The sequence below is a fragment of the Terrapene carolina genome, unplaced genomic scaffold, assembly GCF_002925995.2.
Source record: "Terrapene carolina triunguis isolate 2854851 unplaced genomic scaffold, T_m_triunguis-2.0 Scaffold68, whole genome shotgun sequence".
Lineage (NCBI taxonomy): Eukaryota > Metazoa > Chordata > Testudines > Emydidae > Terrapene > Terrapene triunguis.
In genome coordinates, this window is record NW_020664419.1 from 18734316 (window position 1) to 18756546 (window position 22231).

Here is a 22231-nt window from a genome sequence, read left to right on the forward strand (position 1 = left end):
TAAGCTTAACCACTCTATTCAGAGCTCAACTAAGGACAATTTATTCCCATCTCTCGGTTGTGGGAGTCAACCTCCTTGCTGCAGGACTTGTGTCTCTCTATCTGCCAGCGACTTATCTCTAGTTGCTGCTATTGACAGCCCACTTAGTGCCCACTTCTTCCCTATGCCAGCATCTTTATGGTTCAGGATTCCCTTTGGTCCTAGGCTTTCAGTCTTGAGAAGAGTAAACCATGCCAGCCTGCTGGAAGCCAGGCAGGGGCATTTACCAATTAATAGCTCCCCGCATCATTCCCTTAAATAGCTTTATCTGTCAGAGTTTCATTTTCCTCTTTGCTTCCCCTTTAACAACCTCCTTGGGTTTAACTCCCAGCAGTAAGGCAGGATAATAGCAAAGATAAATTGAGGTTCATATAATACTTTTAAAAAATAATATACGTAACTGTGTCATTCGCCACACGAACCAAGTCAAGAAAGGAGAAGTTAAGGCTGGATATACCATTGTGAAGAATATGTTAAGATAAAATTGACCATGTTAGGGATTAAGGCCTGCTCTACACTTAAAAATTTTACCAGTATAACTGTGACATATCGGAGTGAGATTTTTATCATTATATTTATACAAGTAAAATTCCCTGGGGGTACGTCTATACTTACCCGCTGGTTCAGCGGCAAGCAATCGATCTTCTGGGATCGATTTATCGCGTCTTGTCTAGACGCGATAAATCGATCCCGGAAGTGCTTGCTGTCGACGCCGGTAATCCTGCTCTGCGAGAGGAGTAGGCGGAGTCGACGGGGAGCCTGCCTGTCACGTGTGGACCTGCGGTAAGTACCTTTAAGTTCGAACTAAGATACTTCGACTTCAGCTACGTTCTTCACATAGCTGAAGTTGCGTATCTTAGTTCGAACTGGGGGCTTAGTGTGGACCAGCCCTGGGTGGATGCAGTTATACTGGTATAACAGTGACTTACACTGGTATAGTTATTCCCCTTCCCATACAGGAATAGCTATGCCAATATAAAGCACCTTTATACCAATAAAGATGTGTCCACACTAGTGGGGTTGTACCCCCTTTTAAGACTACCAGTGTATTAACAGTGGTACAGCTTCCTAGTGTAGGCAAGCCCAAAGTGCCATGTCTAATCCAAATTTGTATTTTCTGCTCTTCATTGGCTGACATCACATAACCTTAATGATGGGCAGATCTCAACAGGTTTGCTGGTTCAACGTAGTCTGGGTAAGTCCTGAATAATTTGGAAGTCTATCAGCATACATTCAAACTTGGAATCCTGAGGAGTAAGGGCTCAATAACTCCAATGTATTAGAAGGTTAGACGGGATCACAAGCATCATCTAGTCTAATCCCCTGCCAAGATCAGGATTTGTTGTGTCTAAACCATCTAGGACAGATGATTATACATCCTCCTTATGAAAACTTCCAGTGAAGGAGCGTTCATGAGCTCCCTAAGCTGTCTGTTCCATGGTCCTACTGTGCAGCCATATTGGCCTCCTGCAGGGGCCGCTCTAGCTGTTTTGCCGCCCCAAGCACGGCAGTCAGGCTGCCTTCGGCGGCTTGCCTGCGGGAGGTCCCTGGTCCTGCGGATTCGGCGGCAGGGCCGGCACAACCCATTAGGCAACCTAGGCAGTCGCCTAGGGCGCTACAATTTGGGGGGTGGCGACTGCGGCGGTATTTCGGCGGCGGGACCTTCCGCCGCCTCTGTGGGGGGCAGCATTTTGGGGCAGGACCTTCCGCCACCTAGGGCAGCAGAAAAGCTGGCGGCGCTCCTGTTTGGTGGCATGCCTGCGGGAGGTCCGCCAGTCCTGCGGCTTCAGCGTACCTGCTGCCGAATTGCCGCCGAATCTGCGGAACCGGCAGACCTCCCGCAGGCAAGCCGCCGAAGGATGCCTGACTGCTGCCCTCGCAGGGACCGGCAGGGCGCCCCCCGTGGCTTGCCGCCCCAGGCACGCGCTTGGAGCGCTGGTACCTGGAGCCGCCGCTGGCCTCCTGTGGCTCTTCTTATCTTTCTTCTGCATAGGAATAGTTTGATGTTGAGCCTCTAATACTGTATTACTTCTTTGAGGAACTGCCAGCCTTCTTCAACTCTTTTTCTTCCTAATTGGTCTTTCCACGGGACCTTACCTACTATTTCTCTGAGTTGGTTTAAATCTGAAGTCCAGTGTCCTTGTTTTGCTGTTTTCGTGTCTTCCTTTCCTCAGGATCTTGAATTCTATCACATCATGATCACTTCCTCCCAAGTCCCAACCACATTCACATTCACAACTAATTCATCCCTATTGGTCAACACCAATTCCAAAATGGATAACCCCCCTAACTGTTTCCAAAACTTTCTGAATTAGAAAGTTGTCCCTTCTACATGCTAAGAACTTGGACATAATATGTTTTTCTGTAATAGTCTTCCAAAAGCTATCAGGGAAGTGAAAAATCTCCATTAATACTAGCTCATGTGTATTAGCTAATCTTGTTACCTGCTTGTAGAATGCCTCATCCACTTCCTTCTTTTGATTTGTTGGCTATAATAGACCCCCCCATCCATAACATCACTACTATTCTTTTCCTTTTTTAGCCTCACCAGAGACTCTCAATAGGTCTCTGCTTACTTCCTCTTGGAGCAAGTGTATACATTCTTGATGTACAGCACAATGCCTCCTCTTTTTTTCTCATACCTGTCCTTCTGGAACAAGCTATATCCCTCAATGCTGCTACTCCAGTCATGGGAGTTGTCCCACCAAGTCTCTGCAATGCAAATTAAGTCATAACTTCATATACCATGACTTCCAGTTCATCCTGCTTGTTCCCCATATTCCTTGCATTGGTATGCAGGCATCAAAGATGTTTTGCAGACTGCCCTGTTACTTTACTTCTTGCCTCTTTAATGCATTTGTGATTTCTGGTCCCTTCTCAACAATTTAGCCCCTTCCCCTTGACTTCCTTACTTGAGGCTAGATGTGCAGTGGCCAAGCCCCATAAGATCTAGTTTAAAGCTCTCCTTATCACATTAGCCGTATGATGTACAAAGATGATTTTCTCAGTATTTGATAGATGAAGCCCATCCCAGCACAGTAATCCTCTTTCCTGGAATATTATATCTGCAGAATTTGAAATCTTAGAAACAAAATCTAAGAAATTAGGGCAATCAATCTAAATAAAGAATGTGGGTGTAACCATCTTCTGCAAAGGGTAATAAACACAAAGGATAGCTTACTAGGGAATATAATTGAAGCAAAAATTTAAATGAATTACAGATGCCTAGATTTTGAGAGAGGGGACAATAGAAAAGATAGTAAGGGAAGACTCAAAAATAAACCAAAACAAAGGGAGGCATATGATGCTTCTTTGAATTATAAACAGAAGTAATTTTAACTATACAAAATTAAATGTACTTTCCAACAGCACTACCAATACCCATCAACCCATAAATCATTGGAGGGAAAATGGTGATCCACTGGGGTTGCATTTAACTGGTTGCATTTTAACTGCAATCTTAGATGATATAGACCAGGGGTCGGCAACGTTCAGCACGCAGCTCGCCAGGGTAAGCACCCTGGAGGGCCGGGCCAGTTTATTTACCTGCTGACGCGGCAGGTTCGGCCGATCGTGGCCCCCACTGGCCGCGGTTCGCTGTCCTGGGCCAATGGGGGCGGCGAGAAGCCACGGCCAGCACATCGCTCGCCTGCGCCACTTCTCGCCGCCCCCATTGGCCCGGGACGGCGAACCGCGGCCAGTGGGGGCCGCGATCAGCCGAACCTGCCGCGTCAGCAGGTAAATAAACTGACCTGGCCCGCCAGGGTGCTTACCCTGGCGAGCCGCGTGCCGAACGTTGCCGACCCCTGATATAGACTCATCTTTTTTATAGTCAGACAGCTGCTGATTCTGAGGTTACTAAACCTCCCTGACAGCTGTACTACAATGTGTTTAATGTTCTGGATGATGAAGACGACAAGGAGACTTACCCTGCCAGCTTGCCCCTCTTTCTGCCAATCCTGCCAAAGTCAGTCCCAACCCCTGTCCCCATAGGACGTGGACTCCATGAATGAAAAGGGGAAAGGCAAGGGACATGTGAGCAGGAGATGGCTACTGTCTGCTATCATCCCCCTGGAGATATGCAGGGATTTTCTGGTAGAAAATATTTCTGACCCAGACAATAATATTTCAAGCAAGTTATCCCTTCATGTTCAGAATAACCTTTACTTTAGATGTCATGTTTCTTGAGTAGCTGCTGGGAGCTCAGCTGTGCTGTCATGAGCAAGGCTGAGGCAAGTGAACTGTGCTGTCATGAGCAAGTGTAGTGAACCCGACCTCCACGCTATTCAGCAACTATCCTATGGGTGGGTCTCATCCCCTGCTCACTCAGAGTGCAAGTGCAGAAAAAAAAAACATAATTAGGAACAATAGGACAAAATCTTCACAAGGTGAACCTCCAGGAGCTTCCTCTCCCCTGTGCAGGTATTTCCTGGGTAGGGGACAATTTGGCACTGTGTCTCTGAAATCAAAGCATGGGAAAGAGGTGTGGGAAATGGAAAAAAGAACAGGAAAAACATTGTCAAAGTTGAGGGCTTGCAAAGTATGAAAAGTGCAATATGCTGCAGGACCTGTTGTGTTGGAGTCTATTCAGCAAATACATAAGAAAAGAAAACAGAGGGAAGAAGGTGAGAAAGCACTACAAAGGTTTGGAGGATGTGAAAATCCTACACGGGTGAGGTCAATGGCTGGGTCAGTTGACTCAGTAGCAATAAATAAACTAAGAAAGCTGAGTGTACAAGGCTGATGGAACTGAAAGCATTAGCGAGGAGATGTGAGACATTCACTTATGAAAGATACACTACAAACACAGAGGAGATTAAACAATTTAAAGTACTGTCTGGAAGAGAGGGGAAATAATGTAACTGAACTCAACAAGTGGCAAGATATCAAAGGCTCAGTTTTGTCTATGAAGTATATTCACCTTCAGGAACCTAACATTCTTTGTGCCCAATCCTGCACCATGCTATGTACTTTTGCAGCACTCAGCACTTTACAAGACTGAGAAGTGCAGAACTGGTCAAAAAATGGTGTTTATTTCCCTGAAGAAAATTGCAACTTTTTGGCAAAAAATGTCTAAAACCGAAAACTGAAATTTTCCATTAAAAATTGCTGCTATGGTGCCTTATGCCCCTATTCCCCTCTAGGGACCAGAATCCCAGACCAGATTACATTTCCCAAGATGCAACCCAGTCTCCCCTCTGACAGTGCATTATGGGAGATGTAATCTGGCTGGGGAATGCAGCCCAGGCTGGAGAATGGAGGCATGAGGCACATGAACTACAACTCCACTGAGCACCTGTTCATCATTTCTGCATTGAAATGTTTGTGTTTGTGTTTTTGCAAAAATATTCATTTAATTGAAAGCTCAATTTTCTATTGAAAAAAAAAAAGTTTCAACAGAAAATTTTCAACCTAGTAGAAGATGCCTTTTTGCTTTCCACTTGCCTGCTACTGTTGTTTATAACAGCTGCTGTATTTGCTTAGACATACATAGAATTACCTGTGCCAAAGTCTATAAAACACAATAAATTTACTCCAGATTTACAGCGATGTAACTGAAAGCAGAATATGCTGTCTTGTGTCTGACCCATTGGTTTGTAAATCCTTTTGACATACATTTAGTATGAAAGATACTATAGAAAACCAAATTTTATAAGATAAGCAAAAATTGTGTGAGGAGGGCAGGTGAAAGTTTGCCAGCCCTCTTCAATGGCTGTGTTGTTGCTTTAAAAATATTTGAAATAGTAATTCTCCCCTCCCATTTTAGTAATTTCCCCTCTTCCCCTGTTTTACTGAATGTCTGGATTTGATTTTGAATTACCTAAATCTGCAGTTTCATGGAAGTGCCTTAGTCTTTGTTATGGCAAGAATGTCCCTTGTGCACAGCAATAGACTACATGGCCTAGTGGATAGTGCAGTAGACTGGGACTCAGGAGACCTGGGTTTTATTCATGATGTTGCCACCAGCATCCTTGGACAAGTCCCTTCACCTCTCAGTTTCCCCATCTGTAAAATGGGGATAATACTTTCCTGCTTTGTATAGCACTTGGAGATGCTACATAAGAACTAGTTATTATTTGTTTCTATCTGTTGCACTTGCTGTTATTTTTAATTCTGTATTATACTAGGCTATGTGGCTTACATTATACCTTGATGTGCATCTTCTATTTCTCTTTATAAATTACCCACATAGAAAGCAGTTTTTAATGATTTTCAGAAACGTCATGACAAAGAAATACACTAAGACAGCACATTCTTTAGTTGCTGCCATTATCTAGTGATTTGCACTCTACCCTAGTGGTACAGACCAACATTTAGCTGCCCTTTCCCTCTGAATTGTCAGTCCCCCTGGGGCACTTTCATTCAAATGCCAAGTCCTTACTTCATCCATCACTATCCAGCCTTGCTTGTAGAGAGATTGGGGTGTGATTGATCAGAATTCTGGGAATTAGGTTGGGATATTCAAGCATATTAGCTGCATGCTAGCCCAGAGCATAGTGAGCCAGCATGCTATTTTAGTACAAATGGCAATACCCAAGGAAGTCTGTATTGACACATAGACAAAAAAAAGTGTATATACAGCAAAGAAATGTAAAATGAGTTTCTCTAGGATAGTAAATATATTTCAGCAGTATGAAGGCTTAATAAATCATGAGAGAATTAGCCACAAGTGAGCCATATGACAGCATCATTCTCAAAAGCTGAATACATTTTATAGAGATCATTTGTGGAAAAGTAAGCAGAAAAAATACTTCTTTCACAAATGTGATTAACTTCATTCTCTCAGAAATGTGTTCAGCTTCACTCATTACAAACATCTTTATAACTGTGTGGCTAATAACAAAATCCTTGTAACCAGATAAGGAAAAGAATGTTGAGTTAATATCTGCTTAATATGGTTTAATGTACAATTTTACAAATAAAATGTCAGGCAGATACTGTACTTAAACCTGCATTTTCTAGGAGAATTATAAAGATTTCCTGATGCGTGATGTGAATTAGCATAAACTTTAGGAAATTATGCATAACATGAAGAGTATTTTTTAAAATATTGCTCAGGAAAGATGCCAAATAGCAGGCCTGATGACTGAAGTCCTCTACTCTAGAACAGGTACAGCATGAGCAGCACCTCTGCAAAATTTCTCACACTGCCTCAACTCTGAGTTGGAGAGAGAACCTATAGGAGTGACCAGAGGGTTTCTGTCTCCATATGCATTCAACGTTTGGCCTCTATGTAGTCTTTCTAACCATGGTTCCGATGATTATCTAATGGGAACTAGACTGAGATGACTTGTCCATTGAAAACAGGATTGAGAACACCAGACAGTTATCAGAAAACTTTCATTTACTAAGGCTGTGTCTACACTAGCACTTTTGTTGGTATAACTTATGTCACTCAGGGGTATGAAAAAACCACCCCTCTGAGTGACATAAGTTACACCAACAGAACTGCCTGGGTGGACAGTGCTATGTCAGCAGGAGACACTCTCCCACCAACATAGCTACCACTGCTGGTTGGAGGTGGTTTAATTATTTCAATGGGAGAGCTCTCTCCCATTGGCATAGAGCAGCTACATGAGAGAGCTTACAGTGGCGCCGCTGCATTGGTACAGCTGTGCTACTGTAAGGTCTCTAATGTAGCCAGGGCCTAACAGTCTCTGTGGGTTTGGATACATGACATGGAGGTGAAAGGCTCTAGTACATCCTACTAACATTATATCATGTTACCCTGTTAAAATAATTTTAAAAGTGTGTCCATTAAGTACAGTTAGAGAATGAACTAGCCTTTCAACTTTGAAAGCCAAATTCGGCTTAGTTTATGGGCAGCAGTGCAATTTTGCCAGCAAAGTTGGCGAGCACACGTAGACCTTCAGCGTACCCTGAGCTGCCCTGGTCCTCTCCCAAGGCCCTTCAGCAGTACGAGCCCCATTTCATAACCCCACCACCACTATCCAGGAACACCTCAGTCTTCTCAGACATACACTCACTCATTCCTCCTTCCAATTTCCAGTTTCTCTTGACAAAATTCTCCTTGTCCTGACAACTGTCCCTCCGCCGCATACACCTCATTACGCCTCCAATTTTCCCCTCAGCTTTCCTCACCCCAAGCTTGTGTTCCCCAAACTCCCTTCCCCCAAGATTTTCCCTCCCCTTACACTAGCTTGTGGTCCTCAATAGCTCCCCTCCCCTGTACCTGAACCTCTGTGGAGGGTGAGTAGAGAGTAAAAGCTGGAGCTGTTGCTCAGTAGGGGGCTAAGGCTCCATTTCTTTTTTGCAGCTAGCTCAGATCCCTCCCTGCCCCATTGGACTCCCTCTTATCTGCGCATATGAACTTGTTGGGACCAAGCACTGAGCAGCTTCATGCCTGCCCAGGAGGTAGAGCAATGCCTAGTGCCCACTGTTGCAGCCTTTTCTCTGCCCACTTCAGTAGCTGATTGTCAGCAGAAGGAAGACAGAATTAGTGCTTCTCAAGGCAGCAGCCTCAGACACCCCACTTTGCTGCCTTCTTCTTTTCCTCCCTCCCAAGTGTCTGCTGAAATGTGGAGAGGTGAGGACACACATGTTGTCAGCCATTCCTCCCAAAAAAGTACATTCCTGCTTACGTATGAAATTATTCTGAGGATCTCAGTCCAGTCCACATCATAACCTACACTGTAACTGGGTACCTCTGGTAACTTTGCTCAAATGTTTTTGATGCAGCAACACCACCCTGCTGTGAGCAAGCTTGCACAGCATTTGACTATTCCATGCTGACCTCCAGGCCGTGAAGTAAGGAGTTTATTGTCTACACTTACTGAAAAAGATCTATTCCAGAATAGCTACTCTAGTAAATTTCCCAGTGTGGACAAGCCCTTAGTCTTTCAGTTTCAGTGAGAAGAAATGTATGCAATAATAAATAATGTTAAAAAACATGTTTCAATTGTAAAATATAATGCCCATATAAGTGGGGGCTGGTATTTTTCTGAAGATAATTAGTCTCTTTCAAGAGGTTTAATTATAAAATGCATTAATAAGATGGCAGACAGTAATGCCCTCTGCAAAAAGTCATCAGGGGCTGCTTTTACCACTAGATTTCCCTATTTAACATAGATTGAAAGCCTGCATATGCAATTACAGTCATTTCTGTGCAACAGGGAAACTCTGCACCTCTAATGACACAGACATATTTATTCAAGAATTGCATAGTAGCTGAGGCAAGTTTAAGGTAGGCTGGTGTGAATAGTTTCAAAATATATAAAAACACAAACATCCTCTTTTGCCACATAGCAGCTATGTACATTGTCTCCTTGTGCTGAACATGTTTAAAATTCTGATTGTATGTGCTGGTTGGCTTCTATTCACAAGACAAGTATTAATTACTTAAGTATAAAATAAGGATAGTTCACAAAGTGTGTAACAAAAGTCACATGCTGGAGGCTCTTTATTCTAATGACTTAAGAAAGCTTCACATTTTTATTTCTAATTAACCTATCAGTAGTGATGTCGCTTAAATACTCCATAGGAATATTATCTTCTCATTATTGCCAGAAAACATGCTGCCCAATTTCATAGCTCGGTTGTTTTTATGCATGGATGGAGAATATGAATTAACTTGAACTGAAACAGACTTTTTTTTTTAGGGACAACTCTCCCCCGTGCACACTAGTTTCATAAGTACATTCAATAAATTAATATGCCAGGAAAAATGAATAATGTTTATTTTTATGCTTACACATTATTGGAATACAGTACAGTAGCATTTTGTTCATTAATTTAATCATGTCAGTAGATAAATTAGTGGATTCTGATAGGTATTTATCTCGACTAGTGCTAAAAATTCTGCCAGAGCTACATTCTTTTAAAAAAGAAACATCACATAAAATTAATGCTTATGAAAGTTTCCAGATTCTTAGCCCTGGAGACTGCATTTCCACAGAATAAGTACAGCATAGGCAGCAGCCATGCAAGCTTCCCACAGTGCCCTGCCAATGGGCGTCATCCTTAAACTGGTGGGAATATTCTGAGGGAGGGGAAAATAACTCATTCATGCCTTGTCCTTTTTGTTGAGACTGCCAAGAAGGTTACAAATCACTGTTAGTGCCAATTGCGGGGGTGGTTATTGTGCTGCAGTGCTTGCCTGCTGGGAACTGGAATGAGACCACTAACTCATTTCACATAGGCCATCAAACAGCCATCAGATGGGCTGCTTTCATTATAACTCTGCATGCAGATCCCTTGTGAAGCTGTTCTTAAAGAAAAAAATTAATGTAAAAGATTGGAAGCCACAATCTGTGGCTTTATGAGGCCAAAATATTGAATTCCAAGGGCTACATTCTCCAAACTCTGCATGCTATCTGTGCCTTTGAAAACTGGGGATTGGGGTGCAAGTGCTTTTGCGGTCTGCCACACAAAAAATTACACCAACACGACATGTTAGTACCAGATGCTAATTCTCCAGAAAGGTGGGGATGTTTATCTAAACCATTTAGGGACTATCCAGATCATTTTATACCCTCCCCACTTAACACCACTCCTTTCTTCACAGGCCTCACATAACAAACACAGAAAATAACCTTTACTCCTGCAGGCCCTGTCTCTCCCACGGCCTTGAGAAGTCTTCTCATGTGAGATTCCTCCCTCCATGCACATCTTCTGTGGGTACCAAACTGGCCCAACCCTCCTCCTGTGGCTTGTTGATAGGGAGGGACCAGTCTCCATTTCCCTCATGTAACATCAACTTCTGGGGGCAGCCAGCCAGCCCACTGCCTCCTTACCTCTGCAACAGGACAACACCAGGATCTTCCAGTCCCGGCTACTGTCACTGCACACTAGTATGTTCACAGGCTGGGTTGGAGATGCCCAGGCTATATGAGGCTGGTGTATTAAACAAGCCATTCTCACAACATAATTTAACATGTGGACAAAGAAAGAATGCCGTCTAGTGTAAAAGCACAGGGGCCCGGATCCACAAAGGGACTTAGCTCAACTTAAGATTGTAGCGTAGACATGCCCTATGTTAGGTTGACTTACAGCCACCACCCGGGGAAGGGCTTCTCCCCTCCAGCGGGGAGATCCACGCCTGGAGTCCGGTCAGCTGCTATGCTCCCCGTGGGGAGCCGAGAGCCTAGGGCGGGGTCAGCCGGGCTCCTAGCCAGGAGCTGGGAGATTCGGTGCAGCCAGATTCCAGTGGGGAGCCTGGGTGGCAGCCCAGCTTGGAGTGGAGACCCAGAAGAGCCCTGAAATTGACAAGACAGACAACAGCCGATGTAAGGAACGCAATGTCTACATAGACATTATGTTGTCCTAACTGCACTGACAAAAGCCCTATGCCTCTGGTGGATGTGGAGTTATGATGTCGGTGTAGTAGGGCTCTTTCATCAGTGGGAGCAAGGCTGTAGTGTGTACACTGACATAATTAGGTCAGTGTACGCTGCCTTACATCAACCTAACTGTGTAGTGCAGACCAGGCCTTAGGCATGGCAATGCTGATTGTCACAATGCCTAACTTGTAGGCGCTTAGAAAATCCAGCAGGCGTGCTAAGAGGCAACCTACCCAATTGGGCCCCAGGGGTGAAATGGACATTTCCTGGTTCATGGATCACTCTGGGATTAGGCAGGAAATAGATGCCTGAGCGCCTTGAGTGAGGCAACAGTGCACATACCCAGAGGCAGAAACTCTGGCAGCTAGGGAACTTCTACTGCAAAAACTTAGGCACTGAGTGAGTTTAGGTGTTTTCAGGGTTAGGCAGCAGCCAAGCGGGAGTTTTGTGACTCCAAGTGGAGGCTAAAACTTGGACATAGGCACTAAGCATGGGAGTTAGGTGCTTAAATACCTTTGTGGATCTGGGCCAGAGTGACTAAATGTACAATGGCAATGTTGGTACATTACCCTATAAACTTTGTATACATTTTTAAGACCTCCACGTGGAAAAGGGTTGCTCTGTGGCTGAGGTCTCATGCAATAGGCAGGACAGGTGTATACCTTCCTGAGAGACAGCTGACTTTTGCAGAAATGCCACTTTACAATAATGGTCAGATTTTCAGACAGCTCCCATTCAGCCCCTAAATGAAGTGGCCAGGTGTTCAAAGGCATTCTGCCTGCAGCACTTTCCTTTGCTCTCAATAGGAACTGCTGGGCGATGAGCACGCTTTAAAACCTGGCCACTTCATTTAGGTGCCTAAAGGAGAACTGAGCTCTCTTGAAAATCTGGCCCAAGTGCCCCAACAAAGGGGGCCAATTTCCCCTTGAGATGTTAATTAGTTGGACTAGGATTTTGGCCCTTTTAAAACTTCTCATGTTATTTACACGTTCTTTTATATTTTAAAACAAGTTGAAAACTCCCTAGTGACTCAGCTATTTGCTGCCTATGTTGAAAGAAATATTTTAATCCATTAAATATATAAAAGGTTATTTTAATAGCAAGTTATTTTCTTCAATATGGCCAATGAGACCAAAACAAGGGCAACCAGCGGGGGGAGGGGGAGAATATGATATTAACTTAACCTTTTTCCATATTAAAATGGATTAAAATCTCTGTCCACTCAGGAGTGCAGAGGAGTTGCTATGGGCTTTACAAGAAGGACTGTACTCTGAACCATAATTTTCCTGAGTGCCCACCTACAAAGGGTTTTAATCAAGGAGTTTTAAAAAACACCTCCTCCGTTGTATCTACACTGGCACTTCTCTGCTCAGTGCATGACATCATACAGTTTTCATAGTCTCTCTGTATTCCTCCCTACAATACATTTGGTACAGTCACTTTAAAATTGGATACACATGACCAGCAGTCAAGTACCTCCCACTGTGAGAAGGCTCTAGATGCAGGTAAATAGAGTTCTGATCCTGTTGAGCTACAACAAAGCAGACAAGCTGTCCTAGCACTGATAAATACTATTGTTTAACCTACACCGCTGTTTTCCTAGTGATTCTTCCTGAGTCACTGATCTTCAGCAACTGCATCTTGGTTATATTGCCACTGCTCCTTCCAATATCATCCAGTGCTGCATTTTGGAGTTTGGTTACAGGCAAAATGAATAGGTGGTTTCTTCAACACAGCTGCAAAATATTAACGAAAGGGCTGATGTGCTGCTAATAGCGTGCTCACCGACCTGTCGCTTGGCCACATTGCTGATATAACTGTCCAGCAAAATGAGGGGGAGGCTGTGTAATTGCATTGCATGAACTGCATCAGATTTGCTTTTATATACACTTTCTCTACCAATTTCTCCCATGCTGACCAGATATGGCTGAAAGCAATCTCTCCCCTAATCATTGAGAAGATGTGAAGTCTCTGCGAAAGTCAGCTCTTCTCAGTAAGACAGTGGTGGCAGACTCAAATAGGTACCAAAACTGGGAGGGTGACAGGAGTGTGGGGACTGCGAGTGGCTATGGATCAGACATATTACAAAGGGGTGTGTACTGTACATATACAATATGCAAATACTTATTTTTACATGTGATGTACTTTAGGCTGTAAAATGCGGAAAAGATTTGATACTCCTGAGAGCTGGTGCAGAGTGTTACTCATACGAGCACAAGATAAAAGTGATAGGCAGAAACCTTTGGGAACCTGATCCTGCATTAATGAGTGTGCTGCTGCATAGCCATCAGACCTGCTTACTCTCTAGCATTTGGTCAGTTTGCTTAGCCCTCTGGTCGGTCCCTCGCTGTCTCTGGCTTTCCTCAGTCCCACTACCCCTTGCATAATGGGAACAGGGACAAGCAAAAGGGAAGAGGAGTAGCGAAAGCTTGCAGGTCCTGTGTCTGTACCACTTTAAGGCACCAAACATCAGGACAGGCAGGACTTGATATTAGATCCATTCAAGGCAGCTGAAGCTAAAAAACTGAGCTGCTGCCAACCAGCCAGAGAGCATCAGGCCTGGGCCAAAACACAGAGCCCTACACCAATTTAGCAGCCTCAAGATTTTCAGAAGTGAGATAAGTATCCACCTACCTGAATTAAACCCAAGGTATGAATCTCTTATAGTTTCCCCATTATGGCTAACATATATGATTAATATACCACATGCAAAAGAAAAACTAATGTCTTAGAAACTGTTGTGAAATGTATACCAATCTGCATCCACGTTTCAATTTTGAGTAGTGACAGATTCCTTTAATAAAACTAATTATTAAATAACCCAACTGCTTCAAAAGAACATACAAACATGAGCAAATTAATCCTCACAACACCTCTTGTGCGGCTGGTAAGTAAATCGCCCCATTTTATGGAAAAGGAAACAAAGGCTGACAGAAATAATAATGAACCTGACTGTGGACATCAGTCAAATGGCAAATCAGTGGCAACAGAGCTAGAATTAGAACTCAGTAGTTTGTTGGTCCCACTATAGTTCTCGGTTCATTAGACTATACTGGTCCATCATTTAGAAAGAGCAGGGCAGTTTTTTATGAATGCACAATTCAATATATGATCTCACAAGCACCATGATGTTTCTATTTAACCTACGAAATAATTAGCTTGGGACGCCAAACTTTCCTAATTTACTTAATATTAGCGCTTCAAATGGTACTTTAAAATGGGATGATGCTCACTTAACATGATTTCGATATCATCACTGATAGGCCAGTGTGTCTATACCATTAACTTCAGGGTCCTGTGTGACAACAGCAAAGCCAATACAGTACTGCTTTCAGTGATAATCAATCCAGTAAAACACAGAAGAGATGGAAAAGTTTCCAGTGACTCCAGCACATCAAGCAGTCAAAAAAACCTTTTTTGTATAGAAGGCATGAGACATGTTACAACCACAATAAATTAATTTTAACAAAAGATGAGCAACATAATATTCCATACTCAGAATCCATTCTGCAGGTTATTTAGTCTGTTGATACTGTCCTTCAGATAGATAGGAACAAATGTACCTTGATGTGTCTGGCTGTCATTCAGGAAACCTGTGATCCACCGAATATGCCTATTTTTTTAAATGTTCATTTTATTGCAATTTTTGCCTGACTTGATATTTTTCTTACCTGACAGGTGGGGGATCAAATAATTGAAATCAATGGGGAAAGTACACGGGACATGACACATGCCAGAGCAATAGAGCTAATCAAGTCTGGTGGCAGGAGAGTGCGGCTTTTGTTAAAGCGCGGAACAGGCCAGGTTCCGGAATATGGTGGGTTTTCATTATTTGTGTGTGTGTGTGTGTGTGTGTGTGTGTGTGTGTGTGTGTGTGTGTGTATTTAAATTACATTTATTGTATACTAAGTATCAATTACACATTTAGATCCCAGCACTTAAGCACATACTTACGTGCTTTCCTGAATATGGGTGGACTTATGAGCATGCTTAAGTGCTTTCTTGTACTGGTGCGGAAGATATGAACACATCATTTTCAGCTATGCCAACCCTGTACAGGCAATACTTAAAATATATCTACTGGTAGGAGCACTTTGAACTCTTTAGCGGCATCTCTGAGTGTGCTAGGAGTTGCTGATGCATTCTTATAATCTTGCTTGATAAAACAATCCCTTCTAATACACTTCTATTGGTATTTCTCTGTACATTTGGAGTCATAGGGGCTGATCCCACTCCCATCAGTTTAATGGCAAAACTCCCACTGACTTCAGTTGTGCAAGAGTGAGCCTGTAGTGTTCATTTTATAATTTATTTCTTAAGCTTTCTCATTTATCAGACAACCAAGAATTTACATGGATGACATAATGAAAGTCAATTCTGAATAAAGAGACAGCATTTGCTCTTTTGGAAGTTGTAATAGGACCCTTTAATCTTATTTTTAAATTTTGTTTTGTGTTTGTATTTCCTTGGAATTTTTTCTGTTCCAACTTTTTAAAAGGCTTCTAAAAAGTGTGTATAATTTCAAGCCATATTGAAACATATTCGTTACCTGACAGACTGCAATGGTGTATGTTATATAAGTATGTATTTAGTGATATCTTGAAATGTATGTGAATATATCAATGCACATTTAGCCCCAAATCCTGCAAACATTTACTCATGCTTAAATTTAACACCGTAAAAAATCCATGGGTCTACTCAGAGTAGTAAAGTTAACCCTGTTCATAAGTATTTGCAGGATTTAGGTCCTTACAGAGCTTTACCAATTAATTTTATTTCCCTCTGGTCCATAGTGATTCCTCTGAAGTCATTACCACCAATATGTATGTATGGTAAGAACTATTACGTACAATGCAGAAAAACGTAAGAACTGCAGACTTATATAGACCCCTTAATAAAATCCCAGAGCTTTAAGAAAATAAATAATAAGATAATAGCTATGATAAGCAAAGTTTAGCCTTACAATCAGTTTTAAAGATCTGTTGTAGTACACTATAGTATCTACAAGTAAAGTATAACAATTCCAAGACAAGGAACACGATAGCTAAAAGCCCTAACACTCTAGCAATGTATAACTGAAACGCCTCAGCAAGACATAGGGTGCGGGCAAGGACTGATGATACATTATGATAAATTCTGTAAAATAAATAGTAGAAAGTTCAGAATGAACCTTAACCTGAAGAAACAAGAATTTAAAATAACCAAAGCCTTTGTAATTATAAAATAAGTAAAATATGAGGTGAGGGGGTTTGGCTAAGCAATCAGAATTTCAGATACTTTTCTGAAGTATCTGAACCACTAAGATATATAGAATAGGACCTGAAATTTCAAAAGAAAAGGCTTTTTCATGAGACTTACATTACCTCCTGACACCAGTTGGTCCAAAAATACCCTCACCCTTTCTAGTGGTATTTTGGCATTTACAGTGTCATTTCCAAACAGAACCAGGAATTACAAAGATATGAAAATGTAAAGTATTTTTAAATATAAAAAAAATCTATTTGAGCTCTCAAAATTGTTAGATTTAGGTTTGATTAAAGGCTCAGATCAATTTCTACATTTTCCGTACTGATTTGTCATCCCCATACTAAGCACTGCAGTGGGCACTATTAAACACACTAAGTCAGCCAGTTGTGAAGAACATCTGTCTAGCCATTGTGCCACCTCAGGAGTAGTTAAGAAAACCCCAGAAAAAGAAATGTTTTTTCCAAATGATGGTAAAAATGACCCCAAAGAAAATTTGGACACTTGAGGACAATGTGGTCCTGAGGACATCAAACTAACCAGTAAAAATGTTACTGTTTTTGAACCAAGAATGTGTTGTTGCATAGTAACAAGACTAAAGAGACTTTTTTCATTAAAATAAAACAGCAACTCTGTTTTTGCCAGTAGATATTGAGAAAAGAAATGTTTCTTAATAGCCTAAAGTCATCATAGTGTCAAGAAACCTGCCTCTTCTAGGAAGACTGGTGGGTATCGCAGTCTGTGAATCAATGACATTCAAGTCTCTTGACTTAGTCTTGAAAATTCTGGGTTTGCCTTACATGAGAAAGATCCTTTTTGATTTATAGGACCATTGTGTTTTTAGCAGAATGAGAGATTTGTACTACGTACAAAAGACAAAAATTTTTTGAAACCAAGGCATAATAGGAACCTAACTGATACCAGTTGAAGCAGCTTTCAGTCCAGAAAAAATTAAAATTAACAATGATAAGAATGTTCTCTGCGAAAGAAGAGAACATTTAATAAAAAGATGAGAGCACTACGTGAAAAAATTAAGGGTCAGATGATCAACTGATGTAACTCAGTATAGCTCTGCTAAAGTCAACCCAACTATGCCGATTTACATCATCTGCTTCAATACATGCAATTACATAAAAGAAAATGATTTGGGGGGGATGTGCTTGGGGAAGGAAGGGTTTCATTTGAAATGGGTTGGGATGGTGGATTACATTGACCCTTTTTATGTGTTCTTATAAATAATATACAAGCACCTAGGGGTTTAGAGAAATCAAAATAAATAATATAAATATTACAGTTTTAAATTAAAAGTTAACTTGATCCTCAATATTTTGTGGTGTCACTCCCATTAATACCAGTGTAAGTCTCCCAGCTACTGCCCCTTTCTCTTCTGAAAACATTAGCGTTAGTGTCCGTCCGACTTCAATTGAGATCAGCTAAGAAGTTCATACTGAGAAATTTTTACCTCATCTTCTCACCTGGTAAAAGTGTCAGGACATGTGGTTGTGGTTTATAGGTAGGGCCCTACCAAATTCACAGCCATGAAAAATGTGTCATGGCCCGTGAAATCTGGTCTCCCTCCTCCCCCCACCCCTCTTAAATCTGGTCTTTTTGTGCTTTTACCCCATACTGTACAGATTTCACAGGGGAGACCAGCGTTTCTCAAATTGGGGGTTCTGGCCCAAAAGGGAGTTTCAGGGGGATTGCGGTATTGCCACCCTTACTTCCCTGCTGCCTACAGAGCTGGGCGGCTAAAGAGCGGCAGCTATTGGTCAGATGCTCAGCTCTGAAGGCAGTACCCTACCAGCAACAGCACAGACATAAGAGTGCCAATACCATACCATGCCACCCTTACTTCTGCGCTGCTGCCTTCAGAGCTGGGCGGCCACTGACTGAGGCAGCAGCACAGAAGTAAAGGTGGAAATTCCATACCAGGCCATCCTTACTTCTGTGGTGCTGCTGGTGGTGGCTCTGCCTTCAGAGCTGGGCTCCCTGCCAGCAGCCACTGCTGCCCATCTCTGAAGGCAGTCCCGCCACCAGCAGCAGCGCAGAAGTAAGGGGAGCGGTACCGCAACCCCCCCTACAATAACCTTGCAACCTCCCATAACTCCTTTTTCGGTCAGGATCCCTACAATTACAGCACCATGAAATTTCAGATTTAAATAACTGAAATAATGAAATTTACAATTTTTAAAATCCTATGACCATGAATTTGGTAGGGCCCTATTGATAGGAGAAGGAGCTACCCACCATTTTAGTTTCAGTTATTTCTTCCCATGGACCCATCCTCTCCTACAAAGCTCAGCTTTATAGGCAGAGCTGAATCACATCTCCTAGTGACTCATTATCTGCTCTTTATTGACACTACAGCCCCAGTGATGTGCTGTGTTATTATTTGTCTATGGACCATGTAGTAGCACGATATTTATATTTCCATGCCAAGGAGATCGCCATCCCTTCCATACTGAGAGTTAGCTGAAGCCGCTCTCAGGTTTCCTTCAATCGCTGATTAGAGATACTGGGTCACAACCATCCTTTTTCCTTCATGGCCGCAGGCAGTCAGTTGCCCATTCTTTTCTGCAATTAGAGTTATGAACATAATTATTTATAAAAACTAATAAATGAGGCATGACTGTTACTCAAATTCAGATTTTTTCTTCTCTCATGTGGTCAGCATTGGCCCTATTTCCTCCGGCGTTAGAGATCCTATTTTTCCAGCTTCCAGCAGGATTGTTTCTCTGACCAGAACTTCTAATCCCCTTCCTGCCTCCTAGTTACTCGCAGCACACACCACCTTATGCATGTCCTGGAAGTGCTACCTAGACACCTCATTCCTAGCCGTTAATCATTCTGAGAGCAGTGGAAATATTTAATGGGACAAGTTCCTAGCGGGTCCAATCCACTTCTTAAAGCAACCTTCATTGACACGCTTTATGTTTTTCCTGTGTGTTTTAATTTCCTGGTGATTTTAAGAGCTTGTTACAAGCTGTAATTCATGAATTCAAACAAAAGATTTTTTCCTGATATGACTTTGCTTAAAAACCAATTCTGCAGCCTTATGAAAAGTAGTCTGCATTTTTAGGCATCTATCTTGCCAAACATGACATAATAACATGCTTGGAAGTGGGACCCACATGCCTAAATCTTTGCAGAATCAGGGCCTTAGTGCATTGCTAGTTATTTAAGGAAGAGAGGTTTTGTAATTTAGTTACAATGTAAAGTTTCAGTTTACACAAATGCTGGAATTAGCAGTGACTTATTTTTCAAGAAGCCCTGGGGAAGCTCAGCTGTTTGAGTTTCAGCACAGCCACAGTGACTAACACTGAAAATGACAGAGCTGATACCAATACAAAGATTTTTGATACGAAGGAATTTTCTTTATGATTTTGGAATTTAATAAAACCCTTCAATTTTATGAGTTACAGCTCCTTTAAAAAGCACCTCAAGATGTCTTCCACAGTTCAGCAGAATCTGCTTCCCAAATATATATGTATAGTACTTCGATCTTTCACTAATATGATGACTTACTGCATGCTTGTTAGTCTTGGCTTTAGAGAAAGTCTTTTTCCTGTATTTATAAGCTTTTTACTCAGCTGTTCTAAACTTACTAAGGATTCTTTGTTCTAACAATAGTAATATATCTTTGTCACTGGTTCTGTTAATTCTAATGATTGGTCCTAGGCTGTTCCTCCCCTTCCTTTAGGAATGGTACCTTCCAGTCTCTCCATGTGCATGAAAAGTGACAAGCATGGGTCCCCATATTTCTACTTATTGGGCCACCCTAAAGACACGGTTTGTAAACTCTGCATGTATATTATCATTCTCTAATATGCTTTTGTTTCACGCAACTGTTTTAACTGAGGCTTTTCCTACTTTTTCTTACATGCTAGCTTGTTCAGAGGCTCCTACTATATTGGACTGTTCTTAATAGCTGAGAACCTAATCAACTAAAGAGAATACCTATCTATTTTAGATCCTTAAGAATATATTTTCATTTCCTAGATGGGAGTGTAGCCCTGTAACTTCCACTGCTGCTAGTGGGAGAAGCCCGGCTATGTCCCTCTGAGAAGGTAGCCTCTTGTATTTGTAACAAAGATTTACGCTATAACGACAACTTTCCTAGAAGAGTAACTAAAGTACTTAGAAGCCGATACCATAGTTTTACCCCTTTCTGATGGTACTTGGCTCCCCAAAATACTGTTAATTTGAAGATGGAAGTTATATCTTGACCTAAAATAATGTTGCTGTGCTTTTGTTGCAACATTCTGTAGTAAAATTTCCAACAAAAAAAAAATGCTGATTCAGACGGCACAGCTTTGCACTCAGTTTCAAGTTATTTCCTTCATAAAGCAGGTCTTACTGCGTGGTTTGTTCAAAGTTACCAAATGCATAATATATAGTCACAGCCCAGAAATGATACCTGAAAGGAAACATTTATTTTTCCTGGTTCATATTGATTGTGGTCATCAGAGAAATCTCAAAAGTAATCTCTGCTGGTACATTTAACAGTTATGGAAGTCTCTCACATAATAACTTTGTACAACGTAATATTTTCATTAAAACTGTGGCCTACTAGCAGAACAATCTAAAACACTTCAAGCAGAAAGGTTGGGAACAGAGAGGGAGATTTCCAAAGGTGCCTCACTGCCATTTGGGCCTTTGAAAATCTCCTCCAAATACTGTACATGGCCAACATTTCAGATCCTCTAACAATGTTCTCACAAAATATGCAGTCTCATTTGGGATGAGGGGGTGTGAAGTGCAGTAGTCTGTTATTGTGCATGCAGATCAGTTACCCATCCTATTGTCCTTTGCAAATGCAGTTATCCAGTTAGTGTCCCCAAATGTGACTTTGCATCTACAAACTGATATACCCATATATTTTGCTGACACAGTTTTAGAGGTCCTTTGAAAACCATTGTACTAACAGATTTTACATTTGTATCCAGTTCTCAGATTTGTTTGAATGTCTGAGGCAGTATTGGGGGGTCTCAGTAAGGGAATTAATTTCTTAGTAGTGTGGAAATCAGAGCTGTACCATTTTACACAATCTGTTATCTCACCTCACTTCCGCTTCATGCTCATTGGCAAAGACAGTACAGGTCATCTTTCAAGATACTGAGAGGCGAGATCATGCAGACAGAGAGCTGCACTACATAGCTATATCAGATTCATCTGGTAAGTCTATATTCACAAATAGAGTGAGTTAGGTGACCTTGGCTCCACAATGAATACTATCTCATATAACCATGACTTTGCAGTGTGTATATATATATATATACACACACACACACACACAAATTACTTTTTGTTGCTTTAGGTTAAGAAACTTGAGAAGGAACAGTTTTCCCTCCTAAAACTGGTAGATGTTGGCATCCTCTATCAGTGTATCTTAATTCAGTAGCACTCAGTAACTCAGCTATGGATGAATGGCTGCCGATGTTCTAATTATTATTTGGCCTTATTAGAACTTTTCTTGGAGCCAAAACTTGACAGAGACAGGGTGTTAGTCATCAACATAAAAAACTTTGTTGGATGGAATTTTCAGCTTCTATAACACATATGTTTTTAAAACTTCCCGAAAATAATTTATAAAAGCTCTGCTCTAGGAATTCTTTTGGGGAAGTTCTATGGCCTTTGCTATACAGGAG

The 22231-nt window shown here is 41.8% G+C and overlaps 1 protein-coding gene across 1 annotated transcript in view; it reads left to right on the top strand.

Moving 5' to 3' along the window:
* The window catches only part of MAGI2 (membrane associated guanylate kinase, WW and PDZ domain containing 2), a 1103226-nt gene that overhangs the window by 1063747 nt on the left and 17248 nt on the right, over positions 1-22231 (top strand). The window contains exon 21 of the mRNA XM_029910860.1: positions 15018-15156. Coding sequence (XP_029766720.1) covers positions 15018-15156 — 139 coding nt within the window. The remainder of the gene's footprint in view (positions 1-15017; positions 15157-22231) is intronic.